At 44.4% G+C, this 22,078-nt stretch overlaps 1 protein-coding gene across 1 annotated transcript in view; it reads left to right on the top strand.

Annotated features, from left to right (window-relative positions):
- Nucleotides 1–22,078, top strand: part of LOC128715709 (titin-like) — a 158,929-nt gene that overhangs the window by 71,965 nt on the left and 64,886 nt on the right. The window contains exons 3-4 of the mRNA XM_053810621.1: nucleotides 335–592; nucleotides 671–867. Of these exons, the coding sequence (XP_053666596.1) occupies nucleotides 335–592; nucleotides 671–867 (455 nt within the window). The remainder of the gene's footprint in view (nucleotides 1–334; nucleotides 593–670; nucleotides 868–22,078) is intronic.

Genomic DNA, 22,078 nt, shown 5'->3' with positions numbered 1-22,078 from the left:
CTCGTATTGAGCTCGCGTTGAAGTGTACGCAGTGTAGCACGCGCGTCCCAGATCTGAAGCGTAACTGGAATTCGTGCATGGAGTATCACGTTTGGTTAAAATGAAAATCTTTTTACGATATTTTGCTAGTGTAGTCAGACAGTACGCAGCGCACCGAGCTGAAGATGGAAAAATATATAACAACTCACAGAATTGCATTGGAGGGAGTCGGAACATTGCCGTGACCGGGATAGAACCTTTATTTTACGTTCCTGTCATCCAATTAAATTTACTTGCAATAGCCACGAATATTTTGTGTGTAAATCAATGTTTTTGCTCTGTTTTCTACTTCCAGAATCGACTTCCGGCCGGAGCAGGGAATTTATGATCTCACCATAATGAACACATCGTACAGCAGAGATAATGGCCGGTTCGAGTGTCGCGTGAAAGCGAGCGGTACTGGTGCGGACGTCCATCAGGAGTATTACAACCTGACCGTCCTGACACCGCCCCAGCCACCGTTTGTCGAACCCGTCGAGTTGCGGGCGACCGAGGACGAAAAGTTCGACCTAACCTGCAGCAGCATCGGTGGCTCACCGGATCCAACGATCACGTAAGTCATCGCACCTCTCCGACCAAACATCGGCCCATTTTATCAAACGATTCCATTCCTTTCTCTATCCGCACCCAGGTGGTATCGAGTGGGGTCGGAAAAGCCTCTTAAGTCCACCATCGCCAAGGGTGGCTCGAAGGATCTGCGCACCTCGAGCACCCTATCGATTGTGCCACGGCGCGAGGACGATGGGGCAAAGTTCCGGTGCGTCGTCTGGAATCGCGCTATGTCGGAGAAGGACAAGCTGGAAACGACAGTCACCCTGTCCGTAAACTGTGAGTACCATGCACGCACGTCTACATCAAAGTTTTGGTCCGTGATGCAACATTTTCCCGTCCGAGCCAAGCGTCTGCTGGCAGATGAGAATAAGGATGAGTGCAGAAAAAAAACATGAGTCCGTTGCTAGAGCGCTTTGTTTCGTTGCTAACGAAAGAATCATGCTGCACCTAAAGCTCCAGTACGGTGGTTCGTTTGATGCAAAACTCATCAAGTTTTTCAATTCAACGAAAATCATGCCAACTGTATTGAACGGTCCACAGCTCAAGAGAACTCAACTACATCAACAAAACATGAAACTAACACAAAAAAACATTCATTTTCCATGTTTCGAAGTCGTTCTTCTTACGCCACAACTTACCGGCGTTTACCAGCAGCAGGACGAAAACTTTTGCCTTTGCTCTCGTGCAGGATCTAAAGGTCAATGCAGCACGCTAATAGCTTCATCCTTGGACGTTGATTGAACTTGTTTATTTATTTTCTCGGCTGGCTGTTTTCCCTGCTGCCACGCCATTGCTCCAGTCTGCTGCAGTCATCAAAGAGAAACATTTCATTAAGATGGAATTCTCGGAATTCATGTTGTGCGTACTGGCAAAACTGCTTCATTTTACTATTCGAATGGATATGTTATTGAAAAATGTTTGTCGCAGCTCAGGCTACACGAATCTTTGATTGATTTAATTGAGTTTAACAGCAACGAGTTTACACACTTTAACAACCGATGATTTTGTACTTCAAAAGCGAAAACAACTCCGCTCGATTATTTATTTGCATTGCAATTAAGCCATTTCAAGTGTTCATTAATGATTTGCTAATCATTTATTCATTATCACGAGAGAGAGAGAGAGAGAGAGAGAGAGAGAGAGAGAGACAAGAAAACAGTGTGGTCGTGTGAGAAAATCAATATTTAATTAAACGCAGCTACATCATCGAAGAAATTGATAACCTCCTTTTAGCACTAGCTTCTACTCATAAATACAAAAACAAAAACTAAACAATTATGGATTCCCATACTAATGAGTTCCGCTAATAAAGCTTCCCTACGCCCATCGTGCCCAAGAGTGCGTGTCTATACTTGGAAAACCGTATTTGGCTCTTCTGCAGACCCGCTCGCCTCCTATCTGGTGTCATTTATCTTGATGTAGTACAAACTGAACTACATATATGACCAGCTTCCGGGCTTTCGGTGGGAGGCAAGAATTAGGAACAGAATTCGATCTGTACACTCCCGTTCGTTTCACTTCACCTCAACCCGCATGCCACCCAAAGCCTCATATGTTTGCCGTACGTCCGGTGATCAATCTTTCGCTGATGCTGCGTAGCTCTACATTTTCGGATGGGGTGTGATAAAATGGGAAAGCAAAAGCAACACCGGGCGAAGATATTACCCCATCGAACATTTCACGTTTTCGCTATCAAACAACCGCCCGGAAACCCATTTAGCCATCCAACGGAGAAGGGAAGCGCATTGAATCCAATCAACGAATGGATATTTATATATAAAAGGAGGGTTTATCATAAAAGTGTATTTATTATCATTTCCCACTTACGCCATGCCAATGGTTATCGATCTTCTTGGGCGCTGAATTGCTCGAATACGTGTTTCCTTTGCATCTGCTGCGTTGCCCCAAACAAGGGACAACACCAGTTCCGCTTACCAAACACTTTCCTGGTACGGTGTGCGACGAACCAACAACTGACCAGAGTCCGAGAGGTGTTTGCGTTACAAATTAAAGCTCGGTCATTTACAACCGGATAAGGTTCTGTATATTCCCGAACTCTTTTCCAAACAATTGCGATGCGATTTAATGTGATTTTTAACACATGAGTGCAGTCGTTTCACCTAATGAATGATTGTAGAAACAAACAAATTTTAAAGCCGAAAACGACATCTTTGTTCAAATTCACTTATATTCTGAAAGATTTTTGAAAATAAACCTAGTTAAAACTAACCAGCAAAAGGAATACTCTTACTCGGCCGTATCTCAGCCAAGAGCCTATCCTCCGCTTATTGCACGCGCAACGTGAAAGCTTATGGTAGAAAATTTATAATAGTAATTTTCGTGGTTTATGTTCGCTGGCAGCAGACCTTCTGCAGGATTATGGTGACTAAGGTATAGCCTTCTTCATGTCCATTTTACCAGGAGGGAGAAACGACGTTTGAAACGGAACGAAGCAACGTTCTACATTCGTTTAAAATTTTCCCCTACAAGTAATCCACTTAAAAAATGCTGGACAGGTCGGAAAGATACATCTCAACCATGGTAAGATGGCTCTAGATCCGCACCATATCTCGATGATATTTAATTGAATCACCAACTTTTTTGCTTGACGTATGGTCCAAGTAAAGCTCCATTTCAACAATGGTGGGATGTGATAATGTGTCAATGTCGTATTGAAGATAGCTTTTCCTGGGGGTGGAACGTATATAGACGTATTTATTATTTAAAAAAAAACATTGTTTCACACCTAGAACTGAGGTAGATCATCCCAAAAGTTAGAAAGCTTAAGCTTAAGCCGGTATGTGTCAAATAATCGAGCAGATTTCGAGCGGCGAATCGGTAACGGGTTGCATCAATCACATATGGACATAGATTTTTGACATAAAGAATGACATTAGGTATTCTGTACCGAGATTTTCAGGATATTCATTTTTTATTTTAGTTTAAAATTGTATCTACATTTTTTATATACATAGATACTTATAATAATTAACCTTATTTATATCTCAGTCAATTGAGCCATCTCAACAAGAAAAGCCGGTTCAAAAACCTTTATGAGCTTATTAATCCTACTAGGTATTTACATGTCTTTCAAAAGATTGGTTCAAGCATGTTCAAACCGTTTTTTATACTCTAACTTATGGGAATACGTAAATACAAGCTAAGAAATTTCCATTTTTTTATTTTTTTCAGAAAATTTACAAGCTAAGAAAAGAAAAATTAAAATAATAATTTACCTTTTTTGATAATTTTTTTTAACTGATTTTTTTATAAAAATAATTATTGTTAAACACCAGAACACCAGAAATTAAAAAAAAAACTTATTAATTATGCGTATTTATGTATTTTTTTTTTTTCCTTTTTTAACATCCTAAGCCAATGGAAAATATGGCCTAACCTAGTTTAAACCTGCTAGAAAAATGCTTTGTTTTGATATTTGTCGAGCAGCTGTCGAGCACTTTCATAAGCAAAACAATCTAACCATCGATTCCCAGGCTTATCTGGCTTGGCAGTTTGTATGGGGAGCTGTAAGCTTATAAGCCTGGAAACGTCAAAACGCATACAAAAAACTGGCTTATCCCGTGATCTACCCCACTGTTAGTATCGATTTTTTCTTTTCGCAATTCACAATTCGTGTGAACTCACTTGCTTGCTGTAAAAACGGTGTACGAAAAGATGCTTAGAGTTAAGCTAGATTAACCTTATACGCTGTTGCGTCAAAACATGTCCACGATCTTTAAGATAATTGGAGAACATAAACAGCCTCGTAACCGTTCACGCTACTTTCGAACGCCACTTCCAGGCAGCTTCTCCAGATAACGACAACGGAAAACGAAGTGTCGTGCACGGCTCACGTCTGTTACGTGACACTGCGGCAGCAGCGAACCGACGATACATCCGTGCACCGGAAGCACTTGAACTTAGTGCAGTGTGTAGCTCTTGGTCATTTGAACCGCTGTGTCAATCGAAAGCCCTTCGCGAACAAATCCGATTTGTGGACGAGACGAACCTCGCTTTGATCGAAAACGACATAATTGAAATGATAGAACGACTTATAGCGAAACCTTCGACCATGGGTACCAGACTCCTCCGTTTCACTTTCGTACAAAAACAAAAAAGTTCCGCCTAAACTCAGTCCCGGACGCCAGTCACGAACGTGTCTTGCCACGATCAAAACCGTAACCAGAAACAAAGGCCCGAACGCAAATCGTTCGGTTCGAAATTCCGTTTGAGACCAATCGAGCTTGGAATCGAATCCGGAATGTGTGCTGTCCACCTTTGGTTGGGTCGTTGTAGTTTTTTTTCTGTTGTTGTGTCGTCTGATATACTTTTCTTTCCCCCAAAACGGCCCGAGGTGACACGCGTTCTCGCAAACGATTATGGCCACAGCCAGATGAAGAGTGACGTGCCGAAGGGCTCTTAAGGAACATTCCCACACTCCCAGCCCGCCCGTCTACAACAATCATACCGGTGCCATTTCGGGTTCGGGATTATTGTTTCGACCGGTCCCGTGTGATGCCTTCACTTTTCGCTCGCGACACGTTCGCGACACGGTAGGACAGTGCTTTATATCGCCGGATCCGATCCGGTACTACACCCAAGGGAGTCGTTGATTGAAAACGAGCACGTAGCGATGGTCGCAAGCCGGTGACGTGGCCCGGCCCAAAGCGTAAACGAAACAAGCAACAAAGCCAATAACAACACAAACAAAACACAAGAGCGAAAAAAAACCCCGCAACCAACATCGACCGGCAGAGAACCGGAGCAAAGTTCGACTCTAATTTAGCTCCAATTACGCGAAACGCAAGATTAAAATGTTACGAGATAAAAACGGGCCCAAACAAAAGGAAGAAAACGCCAAACCCGCCACTTCTCGCGTGGACACATTGCCTCTTGCCCCACCCGGTGCCGGGAGGCAGCGTCACGAAAAGCGATTTAACAATGGTAGTGAACGATGTTGCGTTATTTGTTCACTTCGTTATGGTTGTTGTTTCTCGTGATTGGTTACATCAATAAAAATGGGTGCTTTCGCTTTTCATATTGACGCCATGTTTCGCCCCAAAAACTTAACGCTTTTCTTCGAACGAGCTTTTTTTGCTTGGTTTTGTTTCACTTTTTCCCGGAGTGCCGGAACATCGTTGGACAGCGATGGCACAGCAAGTTTATGGCTTGCGATGATAATTGTGAAATTGGTGTAGGAGCCTCATGGCAAAACCTTGGACTTGGGAGATGGGCGTCGATGGGAGTTTGGGGGGATTCACAACCGGCTGTTGATTGCCGCGGACCGAGTCCTTCGACGTAGACGCATTCAAAGCCGACAGGATTATTTCGATGAACCGGCGCGGAAACCATAATTCCATCCAATCAATCGTGCCGTCTAAACTGACAAGACGGTCAGTTTGGATGTTGGGACCTATTGATACGTCGTGCCATCGAAACGAGACGGGTAGGATTATACGCTATACGATACAAGATGGTTCCTCAGTGTGGCACGACGGTGAGATACTGCTCGTGATGCAGACACCCCAAAATCATTCGTTCAAGGCCAAATTGCTGTACCGATTAGTGCTGTAATTTGGAGCATACGATTTGTGCTGATTTATAATTCTTTCAAAGTGCTATCGATCTGAAAGCTTCACGTATTTATTGCACATAAGGCATAATTTTGAGTCCGGCTAATCACACTAATAATGCTTTAGGAATAACGATTCAGAATTTGGAAATCATAAAGAGTTGGATTAAACATTATAGTTCCATGACTAACACAGCAAATTCCAGCACAATAACCAAACTCAAAAAGATAAATCAAACTTTTGTCCAACCGAAGTTAATGCACGCAATATAATTTGCATTTGCTTCCTCCAATGTTGAACACATCGTAAACAGCTTTTTAATCACGTTTTTGAAAGAATTCTGAGAAAAAATCAGCAATGAATACATTCCTTTATTAAGCCGTGTGTTGTCATAAGCCCCCCAAACAAAACGGCACGCCAAACATGACAATAAATGGAAACATCAAACAACACCGGGGATCCATCTAACCACCCCAAAACCGGCACGGATGATGACATAAATGGTTCAAAAATGCGTTGATTATCCGGTCCGGTTGAAATGTTACAATCTTAAAACACTTCATCCTTTCCACACGTAAGGGGGCCCTAATGGGATGGGAGTGATGCTGATAGTAAATAATGCCCATCGTGGGTACCACGCTAGCGGCCGCATCGCGAATCCGTGACGCAGCGTCAAAGTGATGATTCAAGCCGATCAACGGCCTCAACGAGATCGCGGAGACTCCGGATGGTAACAGAAGGAAGTGCGAACGCAAAGAACAACCCATTCCAGTACGGCTCGCTACAATTGTACGACGAACGCAGAGCTTAAGGCGGTTTGTGATATAAAAAAGGAAACAACAAACGAACCACACACCAATAAAGTGTTTACCTTTAATGACGGGGCAGAAAAATCAGTCCGATCGCGGACAGGGATAGCCATAAACTGACGGAGTGGAGATAATAGAAAAAAAGCGAAAAGCACAGCCGAAAGGTGTAGTATAAAATTTCAATTCACGCGTAAATTATGGCCTAAAAGTGTCCGATGGCGTCGGTCTCGACTGGCGGCACCATCTCATCACCTCTTGTGCATCACCCTTGCCAACCGGCAAACCCGCGGGTGAAACGTAAATGGAAAGGTTGAATCGAACGCAACGTTTTCCAATCAGCATACTTTTTTATGTGGTGCTGCTTGTCGCCTTGCTCTTTGCCTAGGCGTTGGGACGAGTGCGGAAAAAATAGCACTCTGCAAGAGCGACGAAAAAGATGTATGGATGCCACGGCAGGAATATTTCATCCGCTGAATCGTAATCAATAAATGCCAAACCGTAAATGAACGCCATTTGTCATTCATCATCATCATGTCATTCCCGTTCGATCAGTGACAACCGCAACAGGAAGCAATCTGTAGATTTTGCAGCAAAAGAAAAAAGAACAGCGGTGAGACAATTTTTGGCCACCACGTGCATCTCGTGGCATCTGACATGTTTCACTTGCAATCAAATATCTTTACCAAGCTTCAGAAAAAGTTCAGCCCATTACCGATAAAACACGTGCTATCATTGAGTGCAATGATAAAACATTTGTTATCAATATATACTCATTTTAAAATTACTTTTAATTGGAGCATGTACAACATTTCATACAACAACAAAAAACAACACTCTCCTGTAACTAACCATCATCGAACCAATGTTTCCAATTAATCATTTCACACGATCACAACATAAGATCCCAACCTCACACGACATGCGTGAGATGCCATTTGATACGTTCTTAGCGAACCTTTCACTTTTGTCGAGCAGCGACAAGCCTTTCGACCTTTCGAAGGCGTGTCTAATAAGTGGCCAAAGTCGTTCGCCTATCACTTGATTAAAGAGGCTATAAACTACAAATCTTTAACTTCCACCAATCATTTTCACTCGTAACAATCGATTTCCTATGGGTTAACGCTTCGGGCTGTGCTAATGCTTATTTGCGAAATGCCCTCAATCAATTGTCAGTGTCTCATTTCACAGCATTTTAAACAACTCGGCTAAGGTTAACAGGGATTAGCATTTACAGACAAACTTTTGATTAGAAGATTATCATTTTTTATCGAAAAGCCCAACTTCAAAAGCAGCCAAATCCGACGAGTGCACCCAAAACCGTACACAAGGCTAGCGATTATGCAACTCTTTGTCGTGGATTAAAGAGCCCACCAGTGTGTTACCGGCATCTGGGCGCGTTGCCGATCCCTTAACAATCAGCAAATACATGAACCATAATCATGCAGTGAAAGCTTTCTGCAAGACTTCGGAAACTACGCAACATCTAGTAGTAAGCAGCTAACAGCGTTCTAATTATGATTCCTAATCAACGCTAACGAAGCTCTCACAGCATGGCAAGGCTGTCGAGCGCCAGCTCCTTCGCATCACCCCCAATCGCAATCGTCACACGACACTGGTAAACAAACACCTTTTCCTCCAGATCCTATCCAATACAACCGAGAAGCTGCTCTCGAAACGGGGAAAAGCCATTAAAATTAATCAAACACGTCTGTCTGGTACGGGATATTGCTGTTCGGCGGTAGTTGTGCATTTTCGGATTCGAGCAGCTTAAGCGATAGGGTTCCATGTGGCCAGCCGGGATCGCACAAGGAACAGCGAGTAAAAGAAGCTAAGCGACGTATGAGTGGAAAAAATCCCTTCTGGTGGTTCTGCGACTACAACCCTAAAGGTATTTATAACGGAGGATTATAATTAGTGAGAATGTGATCGAATTATGGTCGATGTTTTATGAGGACAGCGGTACCCCGTGTCGTTTACCGCGACGATGGCTAATGGAGTACCTTCAACAAAGATACTCGCTGGTATGCCATCATGTCTTTGAACTATATTTTCTGTCCGCGAACGTGGTGTGTACGGTTACGGTGTACGATACATCCTGTGATATAATGTACACGACCGTACTGTTCCAGCCAACGCGTTTCAAACGAGTTTGTTAGAATGTAAGCAACATTTCTTAGCCATAACTGCACAATCCCCCGTCTGGCTGTTGTTTTGCATCGCACTTCTCGTTATAAAACACACGAATGTGTACGTACTCTCGATACTCTCGGTACTCTGCAACCATTCAGTGAAGTCCATTTCGCAAGGGTTTATTATTGTATGTATGTGGAACGCAATTTTCCATACGGTAGACATGCCGCCACGCTGTCGGCTGTCTGTGGAATTGTAGAAATCATACAACGAAACGATACCGACTGGTGGAAAATCCGTGCCCTGTGACCCTTTGGCTGTTTCAGAAGCAAATGTCATGGAAGGGAGTTTATTTGATGCAGACACACGTACACGCACACACACACACACACACAGCGTTATAGGTGTGGTCTTTCACTTGCAAAGTACACTAACGTTGGATACAGAACACTGGAGTGTCCTCTCGGCCAGAAGCTTCTGTACCGTCAATGGGACAATAGGATGGTTGACAAAAATTGAAAACACCCCGTGTATGCAGCCTTTGAATACACGAAAATTTGCAATCAGCATATATTACCGAGTGAAATTAGATGGCAATAAATAGTTGCATTCCATCTGCCCTGGACGTTCAGCTGCATCGTGGCGAAACTCCAGCAGGACGCAGATGCACCATCGTGCTAGTCGTAGTATTTTGTGACAAATTACGTGTGCCTGAAGTCACGTCAGGTATCGTATAGCCACGAAAAAGAATGTTCTGTATTATTCTTGTTATGACTTGTACCCTCATCAACAATGCTAGTTTATGAGTGCTTTTCCATAACAATAATATGTTAAAATGTTACATCTCATCGAAGTTCATTTGACAATACTTTGTAAAACATTATCGAACATTGAAGGTAGAGAGAGAAATATTTCCCTATCGAGCAACGAATTAGCCTGCGAGGACTCATGCGATTACTATGAGACCGGACTTCTCGCCTCGTCCGAGGCTGGCAAGAATCTCATTCAATAAATATTAGTCAAACATTTTTGAATATTTCAACGAACTTGAACGTTTGAATTTGAATGATTTGATATATTAATGATAATGAGAATGAATGTTTCTTAAAACATTCAAATTCTTGAAAAAAAAGAGATTTTTCTTTCCTGTATTCGTACAACATTATTTTACTGCTTTTTCTTCAACAATTTGCTTTATTCAATAATACTAAAAATAACAGAATAATACGACGCACTGTGGTTAGCACTGACACATGGTTTCTGATTACATGTAATGGTCGTTGAAACTACCAACATCTGACTGAGGTTATTAAAACTCAATTACTTGCGTTAGAAAAATGTCCATCAACAGCCAAAAAGCATTCCAAACGCGACGCAATTCTCCTTATTCAAAACCGTAGAACGACCGTACAACATGCCTTAAAATGATGACGTCTCTTAGCACAAGACGTCATAATCCATGTCATGGGAAACAATTAATAATGCTCAATTATCGCGCTGATGAATAAAGTATTGTCTCGCCACTTCCCGTGTTAGACAACAAAACACCCAACGGATTTTCTTTCATCGGCAGAAGCACAAGGCCGTCGTCGAGCCGGCCCCATTGAACGAGTTGCAGCTTTCACTGTGCGGCTCCATTTTTCAACCCGCTCGCAGTGTGCACGATTTCTCACACCGTTTGCAAAGCACTTGCTCTCGCAACCATGCGGCCGTGCACCACCATCGGCAACACCCTAATCCGGAGCATCGTGCCGGGAAGCAACTTCACGGATGCTTTCGAAGATAATGAGACTTCAATTGAAAAGCGACCGTACAATGGCCGGGGCACTGCGATGCGAGCAGGAATGGACGAGAAAAATGCCTCCATCCCGTAATGCTCACCTTTACACCATTAATCATGTGCGCAACAATCATCACAATCATAACAATAATTCCGGCAGTTGCCAACCCATGGCCGTGGTCCCCGTTGCTCACCGTAGTCCTATTCGTTAGGGATGTGATGCGTCCGGCAGCATTTCGGATGAACCGGACGGCCGGATCTCCCTCAATACACTCGGGTCCAATTTAACGATGTCTGCCCCATTGTGTGTTCCATCCTGCCTGGTCCTGGTGTGCCTGGTACCGAGAGCCGTGTAACCGTACTTCACGAGTTTTGAAGTCTGTGGGATGTTACGTTGGGTCCGACGAAGGGTTGTTAACCGCTCGATAGGCGCACTCACGCGCCAAACACCCGAGCCTGGTGAGATCGGAGTGTTATCAGCGCCCTGGTCGAGCTCAGGACTGCTACACCATTCAACAGCAGTATTACACATTCAGATACACCCCAAAAAACCCAAGCCACTAACGTACTTGAGCGCAATTTAGGTAAAGAGGAATACCAATATCTGCGCTCAATCTGCCTGCCCTTCAGGGCCTCTGAAGCGCAGCGTTTGTGGTCCAACGAGCCGAAGGAAGCTGCACAGTGCTAAAACACACAAGTGTGCAAGCGAAAGCGAAAGATCGACCCGGGAACTAACAGCTCTCGAAAAGTGCCCGTAGAGGCAAAGCACCAAGAACTGATATGAAAACAAAAGTAACCTCAAAACCCGGCCAACCCACCAGCAGCACATCAATCCGGTATGGGCGGAATCATTACGAAACGGTTCTGTTCGCACAGTGAAGCTGTGGACTCATGGATTTGGGAACGATTACCTTCAAACTGATGAGTCAGGGTTTATCGGGTTCGATGCGACTGAGGCCGTGGGGGGGTGGTTTGATGCTGGGATTGGATAGAAATTTAATGATGAAATGGATCACTTACCCGAAACTCTCCGGGCAGGAATCTAGAATCCACTTGATGCTGATACCGCTGGTCCCCATTCGCCAACCGCCATTCGCTCCCCCTTTAAAACACGTGCTTGCGTTTTCGCATTCATCACCCATTTTACCATTGCCAACGTGGCGTGGTGTATGTATACACGTTCGCTCGATGATTGAAAGCACTCTAAAACGGAATTGCACACCGCGTATTGGAATGGCCGGTAGGCCATGCAGGAAGGATGAAAAGCGATTCAAACTGGCACCCTCTATTCCCCTCTATATTCGCCCTCGGTAATACAGGTGTGTTTGCAGGTATGATCATCATCACTAGCCGCATCATCATCGTCATTGTTATGGTTGGCTGTGTTTTGGTCTTAGAACCTTCACATTTCCTCAGATGGCACCTTTTGCTCCGATGCTCCGTAATACACAGTGGCAGGCCCCCGGGTGCCCTCTCTGCAGGCGTGGTGTGGAAGTGATTATCGATTGAGATAAAGCGTGAATTATTTAGAAAACGACCGAAACACCGAACGCGCTGCCATAGGGTGGCAGATCCCTTTCGCACGACAGGCTTGTTTACTCCTGACACTTTCAAATTATCATTCCGTTTGATATTTCGTTTCATTTAAAAAAAATTGTTTTCTTGTTGCCACACACCAGCGTCTTGTGCCACACTTTGCTTCGTCACAGGCCACAGCCGCTCGTTTCTTGCTTCGGTAGAGCGGAAATTTGTGCTTCTATGCCAATACCACTCGACGATCACGTCGGCCACGTTTAATGCGGTTCGCCCTGTTTACAATCAATGATTTGGGAAGCAAAATTTGAGTTGAGCTGAGTTTATAAAGGAAGCAAGAAAAAAGAGCACCAGCAAACCGATAACATTAAAATGGAGAGTGAAAGACAAAAAAACATCCAGAAAGGAAACTTGGCTTGGCGTAAACCCATTGCGTGGTCGATCCTTCAACGGGAAGATCCTTTTGCCGCCCACAATCAACACCGTCATCGTCCGCTTTCGGCGCTGCCAGATGCAACAACACTCACCCACCCAGAACGCAACTATTTTCGTTTCGGTTAGTGCTTTCGCTCGATTAACGTCAACGCCATCGCGCGGTTAGAATGAAACCGCCCAGCCATGCACAACAGGATAGAGAGGATATATCCTCCCGAGGCAATTTAGTTTGGGCCACTCGCCATTTCGGCAAGCGGCCCGCCCAGCGCCGTGTGGTTGTGGAGCATAAATAATTAATTATGTGCTCGGTGCGCTCGGGCAGGCCGCGTGTTTTGCCACGTAAAGGCCTCATCGATATCGCACTCACGTAAGTGTTTTCGCCTCTTCTTGTGATGCTTTTCGCTTATCTAAACGCTGGTGTTTGCATCTTCAGCCGATTCTTGGCCGGTGCTTCGATAGAATAATCGAACGGACCGACCGAAAAGTACACGACTCGGCTCGGAGGTAAGCAATCAATTAGGATTTTTTTCTATCCCCTTTTCTTTTTTGTTGTACGTAGCCCAACCAAAAAAAACCGCTGCGTCTGCTTTCTTCCTGACTAGTTGCCTTCAGTCCGTAACAGGCGTTTTTTTAACGTTCCACCATACCGCAAAAGGAAAAGCTTCCCTTTATGGCCAGGATTCGGGAGTAGTAAAACATCCCGCTAACGGCTGAATACGGTAGCGGCCGCAGCGCGATGTGCTTTTAACCAACCTCCAATCACCTCCTGTGCGTAAAAAAAGTACTCGCCCCCACTCATCATCATTGCGGCCATTTTTTATCTCATCTCGTAACCGCAATAACAAACCATTGAGAAAAAAAAAATACACGACACACACACCGTGCTGACTTTGTTAAGACTCGCAGTTGGTCGGCTTTGGGATATTAGTTAGAAGGGGGGCCAAACGAGCCATAATGTGGTCCGGTAAAGTCGGTAAAGGAAAAGTTCAGTCAATTATTGTAATTTGACGGGCCAGCCTAACGATGATGATGATGTTGATGATGGGGAAACTGCCGGGGGAAAGGATGCAGAGCGAAGGGAGTTCAAGAGCGGCCCAACGATGGTCATAAGTATGATGAATATGCTTGCCTTACACACCCGGAACCCGTGACAGAGGGCTCCGTTTGGTTAGGGTTTGATTAATTTTTAAGACGCTGATGAATGGTTGCCCCATTTCAACACCTTCGGCGGTGCCGAAGCCTACGCCGACTATTGGGATTGCGTCGAGATGGAAAGACCTCCGGGCTGAAAGGTACCTCGCACGTTTTGCACCCAAGGGGTATTTTATTTGTACCCGCATTTCCATTAAACGCAGCGCACTTGTACGTGATTCACACCTTTCGCGTTCGTGCATGCCGTCCGGGACATGTCTATTGATACAAGTGCTAGAATTGACACCGATTCTAAGAGCTCTCGGAATGACACCTTCCAGGACAACCATACAAATGCATTTCATATGGAGACAAATATTGATTTAAAACTGCTATTCTTTTCACCCCTCGGTGAAGATCACCCTTTTGGTCCTATTGCGTCCGAATGGTTCTGACTGTGCGTTGAACTTCGTATTCTGGGAGATGTGTTGGAACGGCTTGGAAAACTCAAACACAGCAACGGTTTTGAATTTCAAATTATTTTCCCAGTATAACCTTACATCACTATCGTACTCTACAACATATCCCGATGAGCATTTTTTCTGCGGGAGTAGAAATTACTTAAACAACGTCCACTGGATTGACTTCTTGTTGTCTGCGAGCAGCAACAGTGAAAAAAGGGAACGCACAGCACACTGAATAGCAGGATGCATTACAAAATGCGCTCAATTATCGTGCTGCCGTAAACAATCGAACCCGCAGTCCGTTCGAGCTGTTGGGCCTGTGGAACACGTGTGCCGTTTAGTACCTCAAACTGGTTCCGCCAGTGTGTCGAAACACGGTTCGACTCGACGCTGTTCGATAAATTCTTACTGCAATGCAGCGTGCCGTGGATAGTGGATGGAATATTTTTCATCCCCAAGACACGACCGCTCGGTGAAAAACGGATGATTATTTACGTTACAGTGCGTATTTTGGGAGCTGTTTACGTTCCTGGTATGCCCGCTACGGGTATTGCTGCCATTGCCGATCGGACGATCGGTCGGTCGCTTGGTGTGGTTGTGGATGTTGTTCGTTTGTTTTTCCTTGCCTATGTAAGTTCTCATTCCTTCACGCGAGTCCATTTCGAATGTTTTTCAAACCAATCCTCTCCCTCCCGCACCCTACCATTTCCCAACGTTGCCCGACTCCGTTCTTGCAATCTGCCACCAAAAACAGTTCAACTTAGACGGGTCATTGCATCTGGAAACGAATGAACGAACAATGTGTACAACTCGTTGAATGTAAACAAACCGTGCGCTTGGGTTTGGTGCCTTCGGTTGGTGCAGTTTTTTACCCGCCCTGCCCACAATCTTCCCACCCACCCCGACTTGGGGTGGGGTTGTGAAAAATGGCCACAACAAAAACTAACAACTAACGGGTCGGACGCCTTTTTTCTCCCTCCCGGGGCACCTTTCACACCATCTTCCATCCCGGCAAGACGTGCAGCAGCAAAGGAACGATAAATTACAATGTAAAATAAACAATCGACTATTCGCAGTGCTTACCGCGGGCCCAGCATCTCGCTATCCAGGCCGGCTGTTGCATGCCTTACCTGTCCCGCGGAACAAGCAACACAAAGATACAGAATGAGCGCATAGCATAAAGGAAAACATTACATCTTTCCTTCCCCTTATTTTACAAGCCGGGAACGAACGGAATCTGCTGAATGGACTGATTTTCATCAACTCTAATCAAACTGGATCACACACATAAAAGAGCAAGCAAACGATGTCCGCCGTCAGGCGCTGTTGACCCCCGATGCACTCCCTCCTTTGCTACCCACACCAGGGCTAGCGGGTTGTGCATTGTTCCGTGAGTGCGAAAAAAGCGAACAAAAAATGAACGTGCACATTCCCTCCGGAAGCAAGAAAGCGAAAGCTGCCTCACACTGTGAGCCCACCGTTTGCACCATCTCGTCACGATTTTCTTAGCGCCTTCCGCACATTTCTTTTTTCGCGAGCATCTGAAAGAACGAGGCCTTTCCCACAACGCGCTGTGGCCCCTTTCCCTTCGCGTGTGGTGTCCGCATTTTTCCCGTCACCTTCTACCACCGGCCCTGCCCTGAGATTATCCACCCACTGTTGAGCCCATTTCATTTGATCCCATTTCTCCCGATCCAATCGTTGCGAGATGCGAGCTGCTCGACATCAAGTCGCACTCGTACTCGGCTGACAATGCAGAAAATTACGGATTACGGAACGGTGTGGATCACTCCCAAACACCTCGCAACCAAATGGTGCTCTGGTTGGCGCCATTCGTACGTTGACAACGCGCACACTGGCAATGAGCGTTTCCCCCCTAGTGTGTGTGTGTGCCTCGGGAAACCAGAAAACAAACATCATTAGAGCGGACGGCAGTTGTAAATTGCATGGATGCGCGATGCCAGAGCGCTGCGGCACGTTACGTCGCCCGGCCCTTTTTGCAGCCACATCTTCCGCCATCAACGCCGATCGCATTATCCGCCATTCTCCATCGCTCGGTTCCTGGTTCGTTCTTCCGTTCCCATTTTGCCACGTTCCTTTCACTGCCACGTTCTTCGGGGGGCCACACTTTCAGTGGCCATACTTCAACCACTCACCTTTCGCTGATTACCAGCATCACCAGCGGTATGAGGTTGGCGCCGAACCTAGACCAACGGTACGGAATCAAACATTGGACTTTCTGCTCACGCGCCACAAACTATTTACCCCGCACTACTCACAGTCTTCCATGCCTATCCTTCCCCGGTGACAGGAAGCGTATCCCATGCCCCGGCGGAACAGTTACCGTTTCAAGCATGGCTGGCGTCTTTCGCAAACAAGCTCCATAGCTCTCCCCATATCCGAACTACGTACGCTTCCTTGCGAGTGTTTACAACGTTAACGCCCTGCGGCTCGCATTTCGCTGGCCAGATGCAGATTGGATGATAGTAAGAGGGGAAGCGCAAAGAGAGACTTGGCGAATTCGGTGCGTGCTTATCAATCTGCCAGGTACTAACTGTCATTCCGATTATGAACGCACGGTGCCAGTGCAATATGATGCGGTGCCGTACTCGTGCTAGCTCGTCTAGCAACTATTATAAATGGTAACGCGAAAAGCATAGGCTTTGCCAATAATCTTCTTTCCGTACATGCCATATTGTTGAGCTGGATTTGGAACTAAGCACTAGGCGGGTATTTGGCGTGCAGCAACTATAAAGTCATGGTTATGAACAGAAAATGATGTCCCGCACCTTCAAAGTAACAATGCGGAGATACAATTTAAAGGACATTGTAGTTAGTCCCGGTAGTTAATGCTGTTGTTGTTGTTTTCAACTTAAATGAAGAATATTGCTTTACCTTTATATTTATTTAAACAACATTGACCGCCATCACAAAAGTCTCTTGACACAAATTTGGTGCACAACTTTACTAAATTATTTTACAGTGTGGTTAAGCTACAACATATGTTTAATATAATTCATTTTAGGTGAAGAATAACTTGTTACTTTTAAACTATTTTTTTCAACTAGCACAAATAATTTCAAGTTATAGTATATTGAAATACCAGTGCCATGAGATACGAGCCGGAGAGTGAAAAAAAATTTGATGAAGATTTGAGCAAGATTTGACTAGTATGAGTTGAGATTAAAGCAATCATACACACCATGGCTGCACATGACACGCTAACGCTCATCAATAAGATGACGCGTGTAAAGCTCTATTACTTCGAATTGTGCGGTTGTTTGCTTGTTTCTGTCGTGTTGAGGCTACTTTGAGTGCTTTGGAAGCACCTCTTGAGCATTCTGATGTAGTATGTTGTACGTCATAATTATGGATCAGGACTGACTGAACGTTTAACGACTAAATTTTGGATCGCTAATATTAGATGATCTAACCATAACAACGAAGCTTGTGATGTAGCTAGCAGTGCCTTCAAACGACTGATGATGTGAGCAAACATGATGAAAGCGAACCATCGGTCCAAGGAGCTGATAACCAAGGAGTTAAACGATTCACATCAGCACGAAATGTTTGAATAGTTTGAAATAGTTTTGATGGAGAACCAAACAAGAAAGAGAAGACTACTGTACATAATTTTTACGGGAGTTCTTACTAATACGGGAGAAAGTTTATCGCAGGTCACAAGTTAGGAAAGGAGAAAGTTAACGTAACGGGTCGTGCAACAAAGTGACAAGTGACGAATATGTGTTTTTTCTTCTTTAGAAATACTTTTAAAAATCAACTTAGGTGTTACTTCGGAAGTTGGAACGGTTTAATGTCAGTTCCAGTTTTAAAGCAATAACCTGTTTTAGAATATTTATTATTTCCCACACGACCAAGGTTACGAAATGAACAAAAAAACTCATATTTCAAGATCGCACTGTATTGCTAAGTTGACTGATATGAACCAAATTAGAACAAGAACCTTCCATTAACAAGAGCCCATTTCGGCATATGATTTCTCTTACATAACTTTAATGATTATTGAAGTTAATTTCATGAAAGTTACTCAAGCTGTGAATGATAAAACTAACGTTTGCTTCTCTTTCCCTTTCTTTTTCTATTCTAGGTAAGTCCCCGTTTGCAAATCGTTTGCACATTTCTACGGCACTGGAACGTAAGGTAAAATCTGATAGCTGACAAAAGTGACAGCTGCGTGAATATCCCGATAGCACGATAATCGTTCGCATTTCACGCTATCTGCTGAAACCAACCAAACCATTACGTTCGTCCACTAAACGGTCGCTAATGGTAAATCAAACAAATCAATTCTCCTGCCGAGGTTGAAACCACACGGCACACTGTTTTTGTGTGTGCGTTTGCTCAACCGGGGATGGCTCATTTCCACAGTCATAAAATGCCCAACCGCATTCGCAACGAGCATCATACGCCACAGCAACAGATTTATGACATTTTCAACACTTTGCGACAGCAGTACGCTCCCGGCCTAATCTGTCCCGTGTTTCGTGGCAATGCGCGGTGTTGCTGGAGGTGAACTCACTTTTGCATCGGTCAGTTATGGCGTCACTAATTATGAGAATTCACAGCAAATTACCTGCAAGCACGCTACGTGGTGTATACCGTTGAAAATAGGCGTCAACGTTAGATAGCCGTCCGTGCAAAAAGGCGAACGTGTTCATCCTTTCTTGCCCAGCCAGACAAACCTCCGGCGGCAAGTGGCGTGTGTGTGAATTAGAATAATGCATGCGAAACACGCCAATGCCAAGCAATAGTAGGACCCCGTACTCAATGAGTGTCCAATTGTGTCCTTCTTGCCCTGTCCCAGAAACAAGAGGGAAATGGACGGGTTGCTCTAAATACGGATAAGAGCTTCCTTCTCATAAATTCATGCCCTGTACACTGCCATTCGGATTTTTCCCGGTGGGCTCCGAATGTAGTGCGACCATCGAATTGGGCACGCACGGGTGAGTAGCCCGAAAATACGACAAGGGCCAAGATTTCCATTCGTTCATACATCACTTGCAAGTCGCACGATATCGTGACCCGGTGGTAAATAATAGTAGCAACAGCTTTACTACTAGCGAAAATGATAAACGGATGGTTGCTAAAAGGATAGCGAGTTTCCCCCGGTGTTCATGTGTATACGGGTGCGTGTAGTGGTTCCAACTTTACGATACCAAGCTCCCACACAAATCATCAAGCATACACAACATCATCAAGATCGTGAGCTCGACGGCACTCTCTTTCAAGGCGTACCGTGCCAAGTACAACGCTTCCAACAGCGACCTTACCCTCCACGGAAAGGGTTTGACACATTACTTTGATACTTTCATTGGCTTCGATGCCAGCAGAAGTCGAACGAACGCTACTGCAATGGCTGGTTAAAAAGAGCTACCCCAGAGCTCATGCTATGTACCGATGTGCAAAGGAAACAGCACTCAAATCGTACGAAAGGAAAAGTATAATTATACCTTTTAAAAGCCATTGTAACTGCTGTTGCAGCTGTGTTTCCGTACAATCTGTTTTCACCTCGAAGTTCTCGCGAGCTTTCAAATGGCTTTTCTCGTTTGGTTTAAAGTGCTCACCTTCGTAAGCAGACCGATCGCTAATCGCGAAACAATTTCAATCTTTAATGATACACTTGTAGTACATCGATGTTACATTGGAGCTGTTCAGTCGAATTTTGCGTTCTTTTGCAAGTTTTTTTCCTTTACAAAAAATATATCTTGTATTTCAATTTCCAACCCGAAGTCAAAGCTCTTTTGTACAGAAATGTTTCCTTTTCGGAAATCATATAAGACCCAACGAATTGTAAACGTATTTTGCAGGTTCCTTGTAACACGCTTTAGCCTACTTAAGCATGTACGCACACTAGTTCGCTATCATTTTAATTCAACAGTTGAACAATGGGAACCACACAAAAAGCAAATGTATGAAATATACCCCCAAACACATATACATTTGCACATAACATACACACCCCCAAACGCTTTTCCAGCGGCAATCAGCTCCAACACTTGAGACAACCAACCCTCACTTAAACAATGGACAAGTGCTAGCGGTTTCCAGCAACTCGCTACCGGTCGAAAGCTTCCGTTCCTCAGCGCTTGGTGTTTCCTTCCGTTTTTTGAGCACTCCTCAAGAAGCCCGTAATTACGTTAGAATTATTCACATCCTAGCGCGCGTACGCTCAGCGGTTCGGAAAAATGACCTCCAGGGTTACCTGTTTGCTATCTGCTGCGGCGTTTCAGTACGCTTTAACGAATATTTGAGTGCTAACGGTAGTCGCTTTTGTTTTACGTGCAATGTCTTCGTTCGTCCTGAGGTCAACCCTTAGCGATGGGCTAAAGTTCAAATTTTCCTCCACTCTCGCATTTCGCACCTTGACACGCTGCGAGATGTGCTTTGGAACGATAGCAAAACAAAAGTAAGCCGCTGTGTGCAGAACGTGATCTTTAAGCCGAACACAAACCGACAAGTCATCCGCATCCTCAACAACAATTTTAGTTGTGGTCGCTATTGCTTACCTTTCCACCCTTCAATTTGATTGTCGGTTTGTGGTCGACTCACCTGACAGCTTTCCCGACATCGACTCCCTGTACCAGGCGCGCGTAGATTATGACCAATAGATGGATGTGCTAGCGGATGGCTAAATCGAGGCAAATGTGTACACAGACCAGCAGGATGGGATGCGATTGGAAAAATAGACAAGAGTGCTAAATGCTTTTAAAGAGCGGAAAGCTTTTAACTTTAATTAACAGTCCAAGCCTTCGGGCAGGACTCTCGGTTCATACGCTTCCCCATCAGCCCCGGCGGCCCAACTTATCTGTCTCGCTCATCGACACTTTGCCACTTCAATCCGCCCCATACGACGTGAGATTTTCGGTAATGGAGACGTTCGAGGCGTTCGAGTGCCGGTGAGCGATTAACGGTATACGGTGAGGTTGGTAAAACCATTAATTCATCAATCGTACACTGTAGAAGGCTTCTATACCAACATTGGGTGTCTTTTCTTTCGTTTTATGACTTCTAAAATGTAGTGCGAATAGTGCACACCCTCCCGTGCAAGGATTGCTAATGGTTGTGCATCTCGAGTATAATGCGGCTCTATTAGAACAGCAATGTTCGATGACTCTCACTACAAAACTAATTGTACCGTTTCTATTTAGAAAGTACTCAATTGAATAACCATTAACAGCTAATGAGTTAATGAACGGGCACAGCTATGAACGCACTTTCCATAATTGATTAATAACTATTGTTAATGATATTTATATCTTGATTATTTACCTTTGTAGCACCTTCGACTGACAAATGTAAAGATATTGCTGGTAAACAAAAAAATTTACAAAATACCGTTTAACGAAAAATTTCAGTGACGCATAACGAATCATCAACTGATTGATTGTGATTGCACTGAGTTTTTGAAAGCTCAAGTTTATTGGTTTTCCTCCTAGAAGAGTATACATAATAGAGAATCATGATTAATTTCACCAAACCACAAACCACAAGGATAATGGAATTATTAACCGTGTTTTTGGAGTATTTTTGAGTTTTAGTTCATCGAAACAGGTAAATCCTCTCATAACGAGTTCTTCCTTTTACGAGTTCTAAATGCTACGAAATAACGAG

Source organism: Anopheles marshallii, chromosome 3, assembly GCF_943734725.1.
Source record: "Anopheles marshallii chromosome 3, idAnoMarsDA_429_01, whole genome shotgun sequence".
NCBI classification, from domain to species: domain Eukaryota; kingdom Metazoa; phylum Arthropoda; class Insecta; order Diptera; family Culicidae; genus Anopheles; species Anopheles marshallii.
The sequence above is the reverse complement of the archived record's forward strand: the minus strand, read 5'-3'. Positions and strand labels throughout refer to the sequence as shown.